The 20,244-nt window shown below is 40.1% G+C and overlaps 1 protein-coding gene across 1 annotated transcript in view; it reads right to left on the bottom strand.

Annotated features, from left to right (window-relative positions):
- The window catches only part of ofcc1 (orofacial cleft 1 candidate 1), a 90,877-nt gene that overhangs the window by 33,366 nt on the left and 37,267 nt on the right, over positions 1-20,244 (bottom strand). Inside the window, exons 17-18 of the mRNA XM_069716939.1 lie at positions 13,983-14,074; positions 11,915-12,060 (exon numbers count right to left, since the gene is read on the bottom strand). Coding sequence (XP_069573040.1) covers positions 11,915-12,060; positions 13,983-14,074 — 238 coding nt within the window. The remainder of the gene's footprint in view (positions 1-11,914; positions 12,061-13,982; positions 14,075-20,244) is intronic.

Raw genomic sequence — 20,244 nt, forward strand, 5'->3', positions numbered from 1 at the left:
TATATGTGTTGCTGTTTCATTTCTTCATCTAAACTCATTGTTAATGGTTGATTTTTTTTTTTTTACATTCTGCTACTAATGTTACATCAAAATAGCTGATAAAAGTACAAACTGTCAAGTTGAAATTATTTTATGAGAGCCTTTAAATTTCTTTAACTTTTTTTTTTTTTTTTTTTTTAAATTAATGACTACATGAAGCACTTTAAAATTATAGTGCGGGACATAAAAAATAACACCTGATACATTTCAGCCCTCGCTAAACGAGTTCACACAATGATGGATATACCTACAACCAGATGAATCTCTCAGTATTTCACAGTGAACGAGTTGTTACATCTGGTGCTCTATGAGCAAGGCATGCACACCGAGACATCTGGCACACTTCCGGTTTATCCCTACGCTAACTTGAATAGGGCCAAAATAATTCATGAGACTCCTCTCGAGTTTTTAAATGTTACATATGGATCAAATCCCGATAGTAAAACGAGTCATTTTACACTGGTCATATATCCACATATATATATATTTAGTGTTTTAAGGCCACAATAGTGATGACAAAGTAGGCTTTGGCAGAACACCAGAGACTTCCGTCCAGCTAGCCAGCAAAATTTTGGTCCAGCCTTAAGCTAACATGAATGGGGATAGAATAAAGTCAGTCATGCAGCTTTTAGAGACTTTTCAAATGTTGTCGGACTGTATGAATCAAATTCTGATTATGAAATGAGTACTTTTGCAAAGGGTTTTGTTTCATTTGGCCACAATTTCGCCATGGTTTTAACAGTCGCCACAGAGCGGGGTATGGCGGAGGCTGTGATGTAAGCACGTGTCACCAGTGTTTTTGTAATCATTCCTACTGGCAGAAGGGGGAGACAGAAGTTCTGCACCGCAGGTTTACGTTTACGTTCGACACGGCCACAACTTTTCCTGTGACTGTATGTTTATGCAGGACTTTGCGGTACAAACCGAACAGAAACACGCTCGTGTGCGAATACGTGTCCCCCTGCTTCCCCATTACGATTTTGACAAAAGGCACCTCCATTCTGTTATAAGCTTTATCACGTCTTGATTCTATGAAACTGCTTTCCGAACGACTGCAAAAGTGGAATTACAGAGTAGTCAAAAAAGCCGCATGTCACAGACACAGGTACGGTGCTATCCTGTCAATTGGCATTGAACGAAAACTGCAAATACAACCTGACGTCCATCTTTCATATAATGAAGATATTGATGATGCATGAAAGAGGAATATTTTTAGACGTCTTCATGTGGTGGCCTCTTTCTAAGGAAACTGGTAACGTGATGTGAAATCTGTTATTTCCACTGAATTGATTTCATTATGGCACCTCCAATTACAAAAGTACAATGCAGAGAAAGAGGGGAAGGCAGGGGGCGGAGGTGTGGGATTTTTTTTTATCTTGCAGGAAACAAGCATGTTTCATTCCAATATCACAGCTTGTCCCCTGAACGACTGATAGCATGTGGCATAGCGGCCTGGTGATGAAACTAACCATTTCAACAGGCATGCACTGGCGCATAATGCAATATTTTAATTGTAGTTTATATGCTTCTGTGAAATCTGGGCCAGAAGCTGTTCCCTCATTATCTTAGTTTTGATATGTTTGTTGTTCATTCCCATGTCATCAAAGCACATTGCAAAAGGACTCATCATCCTCTCTAAACCTTTCCAGAGTGTGCCAAGGCCAGTAAATCAGATTTAACTAGCGTGTATCTGTCAGCCACTGGAGTAAGACCCATCTCCTGGACTGGTTTTCCCAGGCTGTGTCCCTTAATGTTGTACACCATGACAACAAACGGGAGCTGTGCTCTTAAAAATAGCACAAAGTGAATAGCAAGTACAGACAAGTATTAAACCTTTCAGATGGCATGGGTAATGAAAGATAGAAGGGTGGGGGAAGGAGGGGAGTACAGTGGGTGTTACATTTTAAATAGCACATTTCTGGTGAGAAGGCTGCAGGGCTGTGGAGAGTGAAGGTAACCCGCACATTCCCTCTGCATAGCCCTGATGGCTTAAACCCTCCAGTGTCAGACCACTTAAAGTATTGGACTTATCCCTTTATTTTGAGGATTAAGATATTTTCTGTCACTTTCTTATTTAGGCCACCGGCATTGTTTATAAATGCACTAAAACCACACATCTTTTTTTCCTCACATAGTCGAAGAATGAATCGCTGATGGGGAAATAGAGAAAGCAAAAAATACAGTGTGAAAATAGACTTAAAAGATTGACAGATAATGTGATTGTTTTCTTAGTGGCCCAGATGCATAAGTGTCGTGGTGATTATGGAAGTGTGATTATCTTAGGTGTCAAGAGATGGGACTGAAGATACCATATCTTTGTTTACATTTCATTTTCAAAGAATGATGATAATGCATTTGTTTTGAATTGGGAGAGAATCTGTCATCTGTGGGTTACACAATCAGTTCCTTTCTGAGACCTTATTCAGTCTTTAAATGTGCTTTAAAAAAAAATACAGTGTGAAACTTAGTTTGCAACTTGTTACAAATACTAAGTAGAAAGTTTAGTTTTACTATATCTGACATGGTAGATTTCCAGTAATATGAAAGAAAGTTATCAGATCAGTCTTACAATGACACAGAAGCAAGCCGGGAAATAAAATTACAAAGCCAAATGTTTTCACCAAGGCCCAGTATCTTTCGGTGTTTCATCATGTCTGGTATTTTTTGTACTTAAACCTGATCAGCTGCTTTAAAACAATGCATTTTTAAAGGAATGGTAGGAATAAAGCGCTGGATTGGGTTGACAAAATATTCCTACAGGAACACCTCTCAGTGTAACTCCTTACAATTCAATCGCACCAAAATTACCATTTAAATAAACCAATACCTCTTCCAATCAGAATGACAACAGAACATTATAATCCTTATGCAGTGGTTGTTTTTTTTTAAATTGTATTAAGTATAATTTTTTTAACTTAATGCTTCACGTCAGTGGGTTTCATGTAATGGCTGATTGGTGTTTAGTCCACTCTGTGCACTGACTACTTTTGTGTATGAAATTATAATATACAGTTTATATGATATATTACATATTACATATGCGTATGTGTTACAGAAATGTCAATAAAAGTACATACAGTCCGTATACCAGTCCGATGTTACATCATGTGCCAATGCTACGATAATCCTGCAAAAGAAACATTAAACATGAACCCACTACTTATTTATATAGAAGCACAGAACTTTATTACATAAGGATTGACATTTAAGCAGGACTTTGCACGAGTGGAGCAAATATAATGCAGGAAGCTCTGAAAACTCACAAAGTGGAACTCACAAAGAAGCCTACTCCCACAAGATGCATTAAATGATAATCACTGGTTACTAAGCTGGTATCATTTTCCAAAGCACCTTGAATGTGTGAATGTGTGAATGTGTGAATGTGTGTGTGTGTGTGTGTGTGTGTGTGTGTGTGTGTGTGTGTGTGTGTGTGTGTGTGTGTGTGTGTGTGTGTGTGTGTGTGTGTGTAAAAAAACAACTTGAACAGAGCAGCACTTTATGCCCGTAAGGCGTATAGATGACTGAGTCATTTTATATCATTTAGTTTTATTTATAATGGAAAAAAAAAAAATCATAAAAATATACAAAAAAATTGCCTCTGATTTAACTTTGTGCTCCCTCTTTCACTCACGCTCTCTCTCCTTTTATTCTTTTTTATTTTATTTGTTCCAAGTACAATTACCTTACCAACCGGGGTCTTTATAAGCACAGTAAGTTTTTCTAAAGCTGGCAACAAGTACACATAAATGTGTTTCATTGACAAAATGGGAGCACAGTGGCAGGTATTTGAGGTGTAGTTAAAAAGGAATTACGGAATTTTGATTTAGAACTGGAGTCCATCGCCATGTAATTAAAACAATGTCAAATCTGACCACCAAGTTATATATATTTGCAACTGAACAGGAGTGGAGGACAAACAGTGAAAAACAAATCATGTTTGACTTGGGGTCTCGTGTTTTTTTCCCTTATCAGGGCAATGGAAAAGCTCCACAACATCTTCATTTTCAATCTTCTAAGATGATGAGTGATAATTCAGCATTGTGACTCCTGAATTGTCCAAACAAACCCTATCCAGCAAAAACTGTGTTTTGGCCCCCTCACACACCTTGGACTGGTTTAGATGGATACATGAGGTAGCTGTTTCATTGCCGAGCAACATGTGGCGTTTTTATGGAGCGTCTGACTTAGCACGAGAGGGAATTAAAACATGGAAATGGCAGGTCCCTCGGTGCGCCATAAACCAGGGTGGAAACATTTCAAATGCAGATGCACCTGGGATCAACAAACACATTGGGACTTCCCAAGCACTCGCTACTACAAACTACCACCACAGTCCTCAACAATGAAGAACAGGTTGCTGTTATCTCTATAAACTTTTTTTTTTGTTTGGACAGGGCAGAGATGAGAAAATACACAAAACATGGTGCTAGTAGATGTGCAATACACTGAATATTATTAATGCAGGACAAATAATAAATGTTCGACAAAGATCTATCCGTTCATCAATTTGGGTGAGGCGTACAGGGAGGGGTGCTGCGGAGGCTGAGTATGGGCCTCCAGAGGGTTGCATCAGTATTTAAATGGATTTCACTTCTCTGACCTTGCCTCATAACTGCAGGACATTGTCACCAGAGAGATAGAGACAGGATGGAGAGAGAAAGATGGAGAAAATTAGAGGCAGCGAAAGTGAGATAAAGACGGAATTAACAGGAGGGAGTGAGTGGGAGAGAGGAAATAATTATGAGCTAGAGAGACTAACTATGTGTTATATGCGTGTGTGTGTGTGTGTGTGTGTGTGTGTGTGTGTGTGTGTGTGTGTGTGTGTGTGTGTGTGTGTGTGTGTGTGTGTGTGTGTGTGTGTGTGTGTGTGTGTGTGTGTGTGTGTGCGCAGAGAGCAATTAAGTAAATAGTGGATAAAGACAAAAAGGAAAAAAATACAAGACAAAATCTAAAATGTCATCCAAACCCTCAAACGACTCTCTTTTTCTATTCTAATAATTATTATTACATTACATTACATTGAAACTGATGTGGCCAAATTAACATGTCACTTTCTTCCTTTCACACACTTGCTTTTAACTTGTTTTCTTTCAAATAATATATCCTGAGCATGCGCTGACCATTTTTATTCTCTTTCAAAATGTTTCTTCTTCAGTCGAACATCAATGTTGCCCATGAAACAGTGCGCTACAGCTATAATCAAAGGATCAAACCTCTGTGAAAATATGAATCAACAAAGATATTTTTATGAAGCTGGTAAAAACACCATATATGATCAACGGGTAAGCAAGCAAGCTGTGTGTGTTTTTATAAATGTCATATACATGTGTCTCCAAACAAAGTGTAAGACAAATGTTTAAGTTGGTGGTGTCAGAGCAATTAGGAATCAGGCATGCCGTGGCTTTCAACTGACAATGGCTAAAATGGGTGCTGATGACATCATGCTCATGCATACACAAATGCTACACTGTGCATCAAATTGTGATTACATCAACATCCAGAAGTTGTCAGTTATATTATCAGAGCTGCCTGTCAGGGCTGTTTTCCTAAAAGTTCATATTTATTTGCACAGGGCACGGCGCATTAGTGCAGATTTGTGCTACAGCGCATTAGCGAATGTATAGTTGCATGAAAAAAAAAAATCCATGTTTAAATTATTGGCGAGATACTTGTTGACTTTAACCATCTTTTTTTTTTCTTTTTTTTTTATGTTTATGAGACCGGGGAACAAGATGAAAAAAGAATAGCGTGAGGGAAGTGTCACCTCTGGCTTTGCTCTCTTTTTTGGGTTTTTTTCAAACACACGCACACAATTTCAAATGTGAAAATCACACGTAATCACTCATATGCTCTTACATATAGCTCCTGTCACTTCTCCCTATCTGACGCCTCCCTCTCTGCCTTACGTGTCGGTGGGAAACACGTTCATTTGACCCAGACCACCAATGGGACCGCAGTCAGCTCTCACTGACACCTACATCACTGCAGATTAACCAATCATATTGCAGTGTTAGCCTGTCAGGGAGCTGACAGCTCTGATTTCCATAAAGGAAGCGGCACGTTGATTTTGTATGTGTGTGTCTGTGAGATCCGCGGTGACCCAGGGCGCGTCTGGCCCCAAAAAAGCCCTAACATGTGCACTCGGGCTAAGGTAGCCAGGGGCCTCTCTTCCATATACACACACGCACACACACACGCACACACACACACACACGCACACACACACACGCACGCACGCACACACGCGCACACACACACACACACACACATTCCTGCCCCCTCACCACAGGAAGGAGCCCTGGAAAGCACTGGAGACTCAGAGGTGACCAGCACTGCCATCTCCACCCACCTCTCTTACCAGCATTACATCAGAATTGATTGACCCCTGAACTGAGTTCTGATTCGGAGCTGCAGTGCGCAGGGGATTGACAGCCTGGAACTAGTTGTTATTTCAGGTGGTTTTCTCTCTTTCTTTGTGTGTAACTGCAGACTGATCTCTCCTTCTCTCCACGATACTTATTGGTTCTTCTTTAGCGAAGGGATGACACGGCAGGGTGCGCGTTATCAATGTTTTATGCGCATGATCCTGCGGAATTAGCTGCCATAGACGGGAAATGATGAGCAGCTCTGAGCAGAGTAACTGTACACTTTACTGCTAATCGTATATTCAAGCACGGATACAGACTCAAACAGATGGAGGGCACAGAATGACAGAGACACAAAGACACACACTGAGGGAGTGCTCTGATAGGCTCGGTTGGGGGAAACGGGTGGAGAGGAACGTTGGTCCCCAACGAGGCGAGCTAACTGGGGGAAATTAGGTCAGTGTGTTCCCTCTGACTCCACAGCAAGAACAGGCTGTGCACGTGTGTGTGTGTGTGTGTGTGTGTGTGTGTGTGTGTGTGTGTGTGTGTGTGTGTGTGTGTGTGTGTGTGTGTGTGTGTGTGTGTGTGTGTGTGTGTGTGTGTGTGTGTGTATTTTTTGCCGGTCCACCTACAGTGTCCTCCTGCACGACTACAGCAACATACTGTGCAGGTCAGCGTTTGTTTGTGTGTGTGTTTGTGTACACACTGCTCGCCACATATTGACATACGAGTGCTCCCAAAAGTTAACCCTGACTTGAATACAGGTTATTTCCACCACGATTACTCCTTCGGCTTTAATCCCTAAACCCTGAGACGCTAAATGCTAAAATTCTATTTATTATGATTCATCACTAATCCAATTAAGACAGACAACAAGGATGTAACTAAGCATAGTATCATAATAAGTAACAAAATAATTTGTGATATGAAACAAATGAATAAAGGTTAAGTGGCATTTATCCCCACATGGCCGTATAGTCTTTTGTAATAAAAGCTTTGGGGACAGACGGAGTCGGTTCTGCACTCTTTTGTCCTCCGGAGGATGAGGATGCTCTTCATTTCTACCTTGTCTTCACCCTGTCTCTCTCTCTCTCTTCATGTCTCCTGATCAGGACAAGTCGCATATACTATAATTGATATGAGATTTAGGGGGTATATTTCAATGTAATTAGAATCTTGATAATTGGACTAATTAGATCTAATTGCTATGTGAGAATGACTTTGATTAAAACAGGTTTCTCTCCTCAAAACGACTGTAGGAAGAAAAAAAAAGTCGTTGGGTGACATTGGTGAGACACAATGCTAATTGACAATAATCAGTGATGCATAGAGATTCCGCATGAGATAGTGTATGGAAACAGTAGTTTTTTTTTGTTTCTTTTTCTGAAGACAACAACTGTCTCTTCAAGATCACCTATAGGTTTTTTATTATTATTTTTTTTATAAATGAGACATTCAACAGTTCAGTTTGCACAGTTCATGTTAGCTGCCATCAGTAACTTATCACTGTGCAGCAGCGGTGTATATAAGTATATTCACTCAAGTACTGTGCTTCTGTGCAACTTTGTGTCCCTGGTCTTGGACTAGGTTTTTTTAGAGGGCTTAGGGGCTCAGTGTTCTCATTACGGTATTTTCTTTTTTAAACACACTGTGCCATAAAAAATAATCCTAAAACATTACTAAACCTAAGCTTGTATTCAATGGATTTGATCTGCAATTTTCTCCCCCATCAGCATTCAAAATAGGTTTTATGTATTTGGCTTTGGTGCCGTCATAAAAAGCACTTATTTGCGGCGTTTAAGTTTATAATTGTAAGAAAAACTATGCTTGTGTTTTACCCCAGTGTTTTTTTTATTTTATTTTTTAGCTACTTTATAGTCCCACTCCACTACATTTCAGAAATATTGAACTTTCTACTCCACTGCATTTATTTTACAGTTATGCTGCAGATGGAAGATTTTCCACAATGGATAACATCACGAGCTTTAAAAATCACACACATTGTTAAAAATCCCACCAAACTTCTCACATGGGTTCTTTTCATTAAATGTTCAAATGAGCCAATATCTAAATGAAAGATTAGAGAAAAGCCCAAAAACTGTTTTTTTCCTCTTTCCTTCTCAAACCTCAGCTGGCAAGTTTAAACTGTTGCCCCTGTATAGAAAGTAGTTGAAACTAGCTCCACCTGCAGCATCTACAACATTCACCTGCTGCTTACACACTGATAATGCTTCACTATCAATAATCTAATGATGTCACATATATATATGTGGGAATTGTTGAATTGTTGGGTTTCCCTGTATAATATTGTAAAGTTCTGCTGTAAGGACTTTGATGTGTTAAGTGCCATGAAATAACCTCTGTTGTGATTTAGCGCTATATAAATTGAATTGAATTGAATTTCAACAATATAATAGCAACCAAGTCAGTACTTTTACTTTAATACTTTATCGACATTTTTGCCGCTAATATTTATGTACTTTTACAGAAGTAGTCATTTTCATGCAAGATCATTTGTAATAGAGTATTTTGACATGACTGTATTGGTAAAGGATCTGAATAGAGTAAAGAACCGCAAAGTGACTTCTAAAATATAAAATGAATTCAGTCTGACTATCTTTGTTTAAATTCTTAAAATGTTAATTCGGCCCATTTGAATCACAACAGCTGTATTGAATCAGGCGCTTTGATACTCGGTGAGAAAAAAAGGTAAAAAAAAGATTACAGTTGGAGACATCAAATGAGCCGGAAAGTTGGTGAGAGTCTTTCATGCACGTTCAAACAGACATCAGCTGCATTATAACTCTTTATACAAAACAAAAATGATCATTCCTGACTTGTTTTATACACTTTTTCATATGCCAAGAATTGACTTGCAATTGTCAATACCTGCAGTCAGAGGTACATGGTGTTTTCTTTGAACGGTAGTTTATGTTTTACAGTAACGATTGATTGGAAATATCATGTAAGATTATTTTAAGAGTTATAGTTGTGCATTTAAGATGATCAACCTGGAACTTAAAAAACAATATTTTTTAAAACAAAAATAAAATTACTATTCTAAAAAAAACAAGCTGACCTTGACCCAATGAAAGAAAGTCTTTAAATATAGATATACATATTATAATATACCAAATCATATGTAATGATGACACCTAGACAAGCTTCCAGAAGATTCATTCTGACTGCCTCTGTCATTCGAAATAGATGATGACCATTAACAACTGTAAAAAAAAATAATAATAATAATAATATTGTATAGTAATATTGGACATTACATCAACTTTTATGAAACAGAAATATTCAGAGGTCATTGGATTTATATAAATTATATAGAGGTGTATTATTATATTTTTAGACAGTTGCTAATAAAAATTAAAAAAAAAGTTGTTATTTACTTTGAAGTCCAACCTGCAGCCACCGCCTGCACTGTACAGTCTACGTCTATGTGTACTGTACATACTAGGGAGCTCTGTAAGACATCAGCCTGTTTCATTCCAACTCCTTCATGTACATTTATTTTACTCTGTGAATAAACTGTCCGACTGTGACTTTTATATGAATGCATTGTGTTGCAGTATTTGTGTGATTCTCAGACTATCTGAAATGAATCTAAGTGTTTGCTTAATAATGCATGAGCATCCGATTTGCGCGTTTGTGTCAGGACACCCTATAAAAATCTCAATGAGCTCAGTCTCTTGTGGCTCAATAGATGGCAGTAATATCCCTCAGTCACTGCAGTATGAATCCCCTCCCGCTTAAAAAACATGAAAATACACGTGTGTGTGTGTGTGTGTGTGTGTGTGTGTGTGTGTGTGTGTGTGCACATATTGTACACACTCACGCAGTCAAGAACACACCTAAACAAACACACACGCTCACATACGTGCACAGTTGCACGCAAACACGAGAGAGGTACAAACGGAGCTCTCGAAATGCCAGAAGAGATGGAGATTACATCATTACGGCAAATAAAATTTAAAAAAATCTGTAAACAATCCCTTTTGTCTGCATCTCCGTCAGTCCTCAGGTAATGTGGAGAAGCCCAGACTAAGTCAAACAGCACAGTGGGAGAGATGGGTGAGGGTAAGACTTTGACACTGCCATGTCTTTAACTTCATTGCGAAAGCCAACACTGGCACTGTATCTTTCTAATAGTCTGATTAGGTGAGGGCAAAACAGCAGCCTTTAGCTCAGAGATACTGTAATGTGTGTGCTTGTAAAGATGAAATCAATAGCAGCAGCACCTTCACAGGGCATCAGGGAACAGCCGAGGCTCCAGCTCAATACAATCCGTACCTATAACTGACAGAAACGTCTCATCTCGCGGAACCCGGCAACTGCTCAGAGGTAAAAAGCGGCCCTATGAATAATCGTGAAAACCATTTAATTGTGTCCCTTTGTGCGCAGCCTGCCTGGGTTTCTGTGTTCGTTTTGTATTCGCTCTCCCTCAAGATAGTCCCTGTGTCGTCATTTGTTGGCAGGATACGCTGGTAATCATTTGAATTCCCCCAGTATGTTCAGAAGATGTCAGGGAGTAGTCTCTGATCTTGTTTAATATGTGACCAGCAGCTATAAATTACCAACTCCCAGAAATGAGGAAACATGGGTACTTTTAAATCTCCAGGGAGAACTCGCTTTATGTCTCTCTTGCACATACATAGACTCCCTCCCTCTGTCTCTCTCCCCTCTAGTGTCGTGGTGTGTCTGGTAATCTCCTCCCCTTAATTTAGTTGACGTTCAAATAAAAACAAATACCTGCGACTTTTTTGTTGAAATAAGCAATTTCGCTTTTAGCCTGTTTTGATCCTCTATGGGCATACAGTGCTGCACCTTGTTGCTTTTAACAAATTTGGCCGAGGTGTTTGAAAATTCTCGGCTTCCTCTGTTTATATTTCATACATTCCTGTTTTCTCATTATAATCAAATGCTGTAAGCCACAATGAAGAGCAAAACAATTTCTTCCAAATCTCCTTTGTTGCATTTAGTTGTGCAGAGAAGTGGGAAATGACTAAAACACATAGTCACATTATGGTTCAGGGCTGAGGACTGTTTGGTTTTGGCTTTTATTGCAATATTATAACAAACCAATTAAAAATTTTGATTGTAGAGATTTGTGTCCACATTAAATCCCATGGAGAAAAGTTGAGATTAGATACAAAGTTCTCACGGTTTTTGCTTCCTTTTTTTCTTTGGGACAGATGAGGCTATGAGGCCACTTTGCATGTGACTTGTTTGTGTTAACAAATTAAAATTGACTGGTACGATTAAAGCTATACCAAATGCAAACTCCATTTAGTCAGGATTCCCCTTGAAAGACATGTGACGACTATATCTATATCTGTATGAGAGGTGTTCCGTACACATTACGCTGTCGGTGTCTGGTTGACGAACACATCCCTGTCTGTGAGGCACAGAAACCACTTGTCACCCACGTTTTTTGTTTTTTTTCCTCATTCACATTTGAATTTTTGCAAGGCTGAGGCAGGGTAATGAGTGGTGAGACTTACTGTAGGGAGAATGTGTACTCCTCCATCTCCTCTGCAGAGAGGTTCTCCATTGAAGGCTGCATCTTCTGTTTGTCTGCCTGCCGAGGCGGCGCGCTTCTGTCTCTCATGCTGGGGCCGCAGCTATTTGTCTTCTTGATTGGCTTCTTCTGTGAGGAGCAGAAATCGGGGAGAACACATGCGGATTTCATTTGTAATCAAAGCAGGAAACAGGCCTCTGAATTTATCTTGGGGGATGCACACGGTGACAGTGACAGTGTGCGTGGCACTTTGGAGCCTCTCCTATATCTCACCCGCGTCTCAATTGACACGAGACAAGAATGACAGTAAAATCGCATACGGCACGCCATCCTTCAAGTTGAGTTCATTTGGGAAACATGCGTACAGTGACGGTGGTGTTAAATATGGGATATTTGAGCAGCTGGCACTGTTTTTTTTTTCCTCCACACAAGTCGTTTACTGTCATCGTCATAAACACAGTCAAATGGAGTTAGGAAGTGGGGTTTTAAATTTTTCACCAAGGTACTTGGGAGCAGATATTATTTGTTAAGCCGCCAACATGTTAACGGCTTGCGTTTCCCTGGCCCTGTCAGCCCTGCCTGTGTTGCCCTTGGGTGGGCTTAGTGCCTTTCTGCTTGAAGTTGTGAAATACACACTGATGTATGTTAATGAGATCCACAGTTGGAATAAGCAACCTCTCTCTTTCTTCTTACCCTTTTCTCATTCTACCTCTCTCCATTTTTATTTTTTCCATCTCTTCCTCTCCTCCATCTCTCCATCTCTCCCTCTCTGTCTCTCCCTCTGAGATAAACTAGGCCCAGGAAGTAGTAAATGGGCAGAGTCCCATAAAAGCTCCATCCGTTTTCATAGGGCAATCTTTGCCAAAGCAAGCTTGGATTCCAGAGTGATGATCACAATAAAAAAGGTGGAAAGGAGAGAGAAAAAGAAAGCAGAGAGGAAAAAAAAAAAATGCAGTAGATATATAAACCACAATGTTCTCCGGTGTCTCCACACAATAAATTTAATGCAATACCTTAAGAGTGGATTCCGTATATAGCTGGATTCTTGCCCTGTGGGCAAAGTGGTCGCCTGGAGAAAATTCATTTTAATTAGGCCTGCACTGCAGGTTGAAGGGCTGAAATCTGATCCCTAGCGCTCCCAGGCTGGGGCAGGTTGGAGATCACTCCACTTAATCATTAGACAACTGGGTTCCACACCACGACATTTGACAGAGTTAGCAAGGTTTTAAAGATAGGGCAAGGAGGGGACGGAAAAAACATGGTCTACTGAGGCTGCAGAGAAATAAAACCTCATATCAACAAACTCATTTATTTAACAGGTCATCACTGATTAATGGTGGTCTGAAGAGCCTCTTGTACATCAGCAGAAGGAGGTTAGCAAGAATAAAGACTTGAAGGGATGGAGGAGAGAGGGAGGAGAAGATGTGTGTATGTGTGTGTGTGTGTGTGTGTGTGTGTGTGTGTGTGTGTGTGTGTGTGTGTGTGTGTGTGTGTGTGTGTGTGTGTGTGTGTGTGTGTGTGTGTGTGTGTGTGTAAGAGAGAGGGAGCTTGATGTTCATAGGCAACTACCTCAACAATAACATTGCAAAAACAAAAGGCCGCAGCGGAGGCACAATGGCAGGGGCGGACCAGGAGGCAGCAATGCCAGATCAGCACACAGAGTAATTTTGCAATTACCACTTCAAAGTATGGCAGGTAACATGCAGGCTTTGATTAATTTAGCTTAAGTCTTCTGTAGCACAGGAAGAGGCGTGTTTAGAGTGGTTTGGAGGAGAGAGAAAAAAAAAAAAAAGGGAGGCCTGGCTGGCATTGCTGATTTCACAGAATTTGAGCTGCTTTAGCTTGTCAAGCAGATCAAAACTGGCTTTGAAGGCTGAAAAATACCTGTTAGTGTGAAATGTATTTTGACAAATCTCAGATAATAAGCCGGGGAGGTGTGTGTAGGGGTGCAGAGAGGGGTGGGAGAGGACAGGAAGGGAAGGGGAAAGCAGAGAGGAGAGGGTACTCATTTTAAGGGTGGGAATACTTCCCCCCTTAATTCACAGTGTTACCTTGTAGTGAATCCCACCCTCTGCTTTCTCCCTGCATGGATCACTCTTCTCTCCAGTGTTTCCAGAAATGGCTCCCGAGGACAAATTCTTCCCTGCATCCCAAAAAGAGAAGTAGGATGCAGTACAAGCAGTGTTTTTTTTATTATTATTTTTTTTTATAAACCACATCTGATGTTAATGATGAGATTGTTGTATTACAAAATGCAAATGTTTACTAGTAAACATTAAAACTATCCCAAAGCATTAAAAAAAAAAAAAGCAAGAATGTAAAAAAAAGAATAACTTACATTCTGAATTTAATGAAACAAATTTCATTCACCACAAAAAAAGCTGAACATTTATATTTAGTCATGCAAAAATAATGTAAATTTAAGCAAAAGATTATCATGAAATTCGGGTTTGTAAAAACAGAGATCATAATTATTGTTCAAATAAAAATTAAAAAATAAAATGTGTTTGCAGCATGCCAAGAAATTAAATAAAATACTATTTGCATTTGTAAACACACTGCAAGTCTCTCTTTTGTCTTGTTTTTCTACTCTGAGGCAGGTAGTGAAGATGTTTTATTGTGCTATCTGGAGACTTGTAAAGGCAACAAAGGCTCATCTTGTTCTGTGCAGAGAGAAGAAGAGGAAGGAGTGTTAACTTATGGAGCTCCCACCACACACTCATCTCTGTCTCCTCCAGTCAGAGCTGAACCTTTCCCCAGTCTCAACGCTCTAATGTATGCAATTAGAAATGATGAAAAATCAAAAAAGAAATTAAATTTGGTTGTGATACATTTTACCCTATTCTTCTCTTCGTTGTGAAATTACTTTTGAAGTGTTTTTCATCCTCCATTTTTCCCCTCTCTCTCCCCGTCTCACTTTTTTTTTTTTTGGGTGTAATTTAAATGGTAAGCCGCCAGATGTGTGTCTCATGCTTGAAGAGTCGAAGATCTGCATTATTTAGCATATTAACATTCACAGAATTTAAAAAAGGGTTCCTGCTTTGCCTGGAGGTTGTAATTAAGTAAACCTTAGCTTGATACATGTAAAAAACTCACTATGTGAAACTTTTTTCCCCCCGTGGAACCAATCACATCTATATAATACATATGGAAAACTCGGCAATGATATAATTTTTCTCTTGCTGCGGGATTAAATATATCAGTAGTAATAACTTAAATATAGGCCACACATTAGAAATCCTTCTGACAGCTAAATTGTACTACATGTAGATGGCAGGAGCAAGAGTCTGCTCACTGCTATTTTTAAAAGAGTCGAAAATCAGATTTCACACAGCTGTAGTTTTTAATTACCACCACTTTGCTGGTAAACACTTGGAGGGCCTACAGTTGTAACGTAATAAGGTTATACTGGTTTTATTCTCGGAATGATGCACATTTTATTTCTACATTTTTATGGCATTACATAACTGCAAATTCAATTTTGTGACACCATCAGTAATAAAAGTCTTGTTTGAAAATGTATCTTAATATTGATAATAACAAGATATTTTGAAACTGTACTTTCAAAGTGTAATGAAAAACACCAATTACATACAAATCAATGCCAATAAAAAAAAAGTGAGGGCGGATGGTTTGTATCAAGAGGTAAGAGGTTAAAAAACCTTTCTGAAAATAAAAAAAAAAATGGGAATGGGAAAAATAGTTTTAAGAAACACTGTACAATTTGCATAACTTTTAAAACACCCAAAACCCACTTTTCTAATGCAAGCTGTTGTGCATTGTTTTAATAGTTTGTTGCTAAAATTAGGTAAAAGTGATATATTGTAAATACGACATTTCAAAAACTATGTCTGTGCTTCTGTCTGAGAATGAGCGATTCTCCTTTTTCACACATCTCAACCTCTATTGGCAACAATAACAGCAACTGTCTTGGACCGCCACGGAAGGATGCTTCCTTAGACCGTACGACTAAACACTCACACTCACACACTCATCACACCAGGCCCCACTTGCTCATGCTCAGACGCCGTGGAACCAGAATCAGTGCGGAGGCAGCATCGACAGCTTTGACAGCTAAGGGCTACGTCCGTGAACTCCGAGTGCTGGAGCTGCCACAACTCCAGCCTCTCCGGGCACCCAGGGCCAACAACAAACTCCTTGTTATCCCCCTGCGCTCTGAGCTGTGTTAAAACCAGCGCACATACTCATCCAGTACACACACTGCATTGATGCACCCACACACAAAAAGGCAGAGATATTAATATGTAGACACTTGAGTATATGCAGCAACATTTTCCAGGGTAGAAATATAAGTGTACCTCACAAACGTATAACTCAACACACCTCTTTTCTACAAAAACAGGCAGAGTAAAGAGAAGAGCCTGAGGGCTGTAACACTGTTGAGACCCCATCATAGTGTTACCAGTGAGATGGAACCAGACTGAGATGGCGGTTCTTGCTCACCTAGGCCCCTAATTGCCTGATGACTGGTCCAAAGTTACAGGGGAATCGAAGGTTAGCGACTCACGGATTACCCCTGAGTCCATGTCAGGATCTTGTGTTAAGGGTTGGTATGATACTGAGAGTTTGGTGTTGCTTTGCACAAGAGTTTATTTTCTTGCAATCCACTGCATTTTAATGACAATAACAGACACTTGGTGCATACCAATACGTAGAAATTTGTATGCCGCTTTGTACGTCTCACTGGATAAGTCTGCTGGTCTGGAAAGTCGAATCTCTTGAATCAACATAGGCTGCACTTGTTCTCGTACACCCATCAGTCCATTAGACGATACCGTGTAGGTGTCGGGTTTTGCCTCACCTCAGCTTAAAAACTAAGGTGCCTTAGGCAACAAAAAACACATGGTGAGGTTTCGGTGAAGATCATGGTGAGGGTTAAATATGACAAAATAAGGTTAGGTTCAGGCACCAAAAGTACATGGATAAGGGTAACCACAAAATTTTGGTGAGTAACGTTGCACACAAGTTAAATACGTTACTTTATGTAAGTACCTTACTTACGTTACTTTAAAGAAATCTGTTAACTTTTGCTTTCTCACGGACTTGATCACAGGTCCTCCAGGGGAAGGTCCTATTTGTTCCATCAAACCACCCCCAATCTCCCCCATATGCCGACTTTATAGGCTGCTATTTATTTTAGTTTTAGTACGTACAGCAGCTACCCTTACAAAATGTGTACTGTTGCATGCAGTACGAATACAATTGGGACATACTACTTCGTCATAAAAATGCGCCTTGAACTTTGACCCTTTTGGTCATATCCGTCGCAATTCGTAGCACGACATTTAAAGTAAAAAGCAAAAGGATGCATTTTGGATGGGGTATGCCTCCTTTTAATGCCTCTTCTGTTTCTTCTTCTTTCTTTTCCGAATTACAACTGGGTGGAGCATTAGCGACACCAATTCGATCCTGCGGCTCAGTAGGCGTGACGTATCTTCTGCTGCACAGAGGATTGGTCAGAACAACCAGAGAAGCATGCTGGCCTGCATACTGCAAAGTACAGATGTCGTAGGACATCATGGTATTTTTGGCATACTTCACTTACATACTACATAATTCACATATTATGAATTGGGACACACTAAATATTTTTTCTGGCATACCAAATAGTGTGGTTGTTTGGGTATTGGAGCACATGGTATCACAATTTGTACTTTGTCACATGATCTCCTACAACCCTTCTTCTTCGTGTACTTTTCAAGCATGGCAGAGGTAAAACGTGACACTGACACGGTATCCCGTAGTATTACAGACTTCGGGGTGATGCCGGTCTGTATTTCGGAGGCAAGACACTTTCACCTTAGTCTGTTTGTCCCATAAATTTACATATTGGTCCCCCACATATGGTCTTTTGGGCTTGTTTATCCAACCGGAAGTGAAGGTTTACATGTGTATCTCTTCCAACAAGCTTCAAAGGTTGATCATCCATTTGGAATCCAGACATTGTCCAATTAATCGGCAGGGTGCGGAGTGCGACTGATTGAGAGGGTATGATGTAACATTGTGGTATGAAACTCTTGATGACTGGGAGTGGCCTGAAGGGGAGAACATCCTGAAAGTGCAGGGCAACGCTCCAAAAGCTTTAAGACATTAGATGAGGAATCCTCGAAATCACCATCCATGCTCAAGGGAATGAATGTTGAGCTGCATTTGTAAAGGGAAAAAAAAAAAATGAAAATGAAGAAGAAATTAAGTGGTGATACAGTTATGGCAGACTCATCTGCGTGCTCAAAGTGATCCACTAAAGGCGATCATGAAACATGATGCTAATCTAATTTGTCGTTTGGGTTCAAACAAACCCACTGTAACTGGATCATTCAGTTAATGTGAAAGGTCACTTAACCCAGTGTGCCTCTAGCTAATCACCATGTTAGAAAGCCACTCCATTATGCTCGAAAGTCAACTCGGGTAAATCCGATTAGTATCATCCAATAGCAAGTTAATCTGGAACACAAAAACATTAATGCCCACATAATACCATTTACAGTAATCTTCCGATTTGTTGATCAAAACTTGTCAGATTTATTATCTTGGATTGGGATGTCAGTTTTTGTTCTGAACACCTCACAAGCACTGGGCTTTTTTCTAAGGGGATTAATTAATTTAAGGCCTCAGGAAAGCAAACTTCCAGTCTCCCTGTCAAGCTCTGCATTGTATATTATCACAATGACAAGAAGTCTCCGTATACTCATCCTAACAAATGGGTAATGAGGGAAAGCCAGGCTTTACATGCACAGGGAAAGTGATCTCCACGCAGCACACATCAGAAACATGGAAGCATGAAATAGGAAGGAAATGTCTGAAAACACTCAGACTTGACTAAGAACTGAGGCACGGGGGGGATAATTCGTTCTTCTTTTCCTTGCTGAATTGGATTTCCATTTTTGGCAAGGTTAAAGTTGTCCATCCAATCGTTCCCTTCAACCTTGACGTATCGCCCCATCTGAGTGCCATAATTTTCTCCAGAGGTAATGCAACACGAACGGATCTGTATGCAAATGAGGTGCAAACGTCAGGTCGGCTTAGGGAACGGCGCACGTGAGGTGTTGTGCAGGACACCTTTTGATCCGTTATTTCACTTGCGGATCAGGTTCACTTCTCAAGCAACCTCCTCACCTGGCTGTGTGTGTGTGTGTGTGTGTGTGTGTGTGTGTGTGTGTGTGTGTGTGTGTGTGTGTGTGTGTGTGTGTGTGTGTGTGTGTGTGTGTGTGTGTGTGTGTGTGTGTGTGTGTGTGTGTGTGCGCGCACACGTGTGTGTGTATGTGTGTTGACATCCATGCCTGTGTGCGAGCAGGAGCTTGCAGCCGTGCATAGTGAAGAGACCTGGTACCTCTTTGCCTCGTGTGGCAGAACATAAATCTCCCATAGTGAGTGCTTCTCTCCCTCCCTCTCACTGGAAAGGCAGTCAGTTCGTTGGGGACACTTCCCTTGTGGGCGTTAGGATCTCTGTGGGGGGTCACAGGTCAGCCAGCGGAGGAAGCGACAAGCTGTGAAATGTAAAAGACCAATTTCTTCCACATGTTTCAGTGCTGGGAGAACACTGCCAAGCTGTCAGCCAGCATCACGTTTAAAATGGGCCAGGGTGCTACCCAGCAGACCTGTCACAACTCATTTGTAATTAAAAAGCCTGTGTGATGTTTAAAGCAGAGCACCCCAGAAACTTTTGAGGACTGTTAAATAAAGATGAGCTGTGCGTATAAAAAAAAAAAAAGAAGAAAGGAGGGAAAAAAAGAGCGATGTATTAATAACAAAGAAGTTAGCCAGTGGTCTTTGTAGTAGGTCAATACCAAATGAGCCTGTATTTGATTTCTGGCAATGGCCAGGATATTGGATGACATAGGTGGGAAACAAGAATAGCATGTTTTTAAAATCAGGAAGTGGATCCTTATTACTATTAACAAAGTCATTAGCCCCCTTTAAAAGTGCTTACAAATGTGGGCTGACCTTGCCTCGACCACCAGATAAGCAGGGCAACCACAGTTCACCTAAAAATCAGATGGACGCACTTGTACCTATTCAGGATTATAGTTGATCTCATTTTAAGCACTGCAAGAAAAGCAAAGGAGCACCTCTCCATCACAGCATTAAAACATGGCAACACAACATATTCACATCTGGAGATGTACATCTGTAATAAAGCTTAATTTGCATATTAAGATCATTTCTAAATTTTGTTCCATTTGTTTTGTGTCTCATCTTCTTAAATAGAATGCAAGGTAACCGGATAACATTTGAAACTTGTTCTAGTGGATCCTGAGGCAAATTCAAGATCTAAAGAAATGTATGATGCAT

The sequence above is a fragment of the Brachyistius frenatus genome, unplaced genomic scaffold, assembly GCF_029030835.1.
Source record: "Brachyistius frenatus isolate BFR_SWC_R1_liver_20210118 unplaced genomic scaffold, ASM2903083v1 Contig_165, whole genome shotgun sequence".
Classification (NCBI taxonomy): Eukaryota; Metazoa; Chordata; class Actinopteri; family Embiotocidae; genus Brachyistius; species Brachyistius frenatus.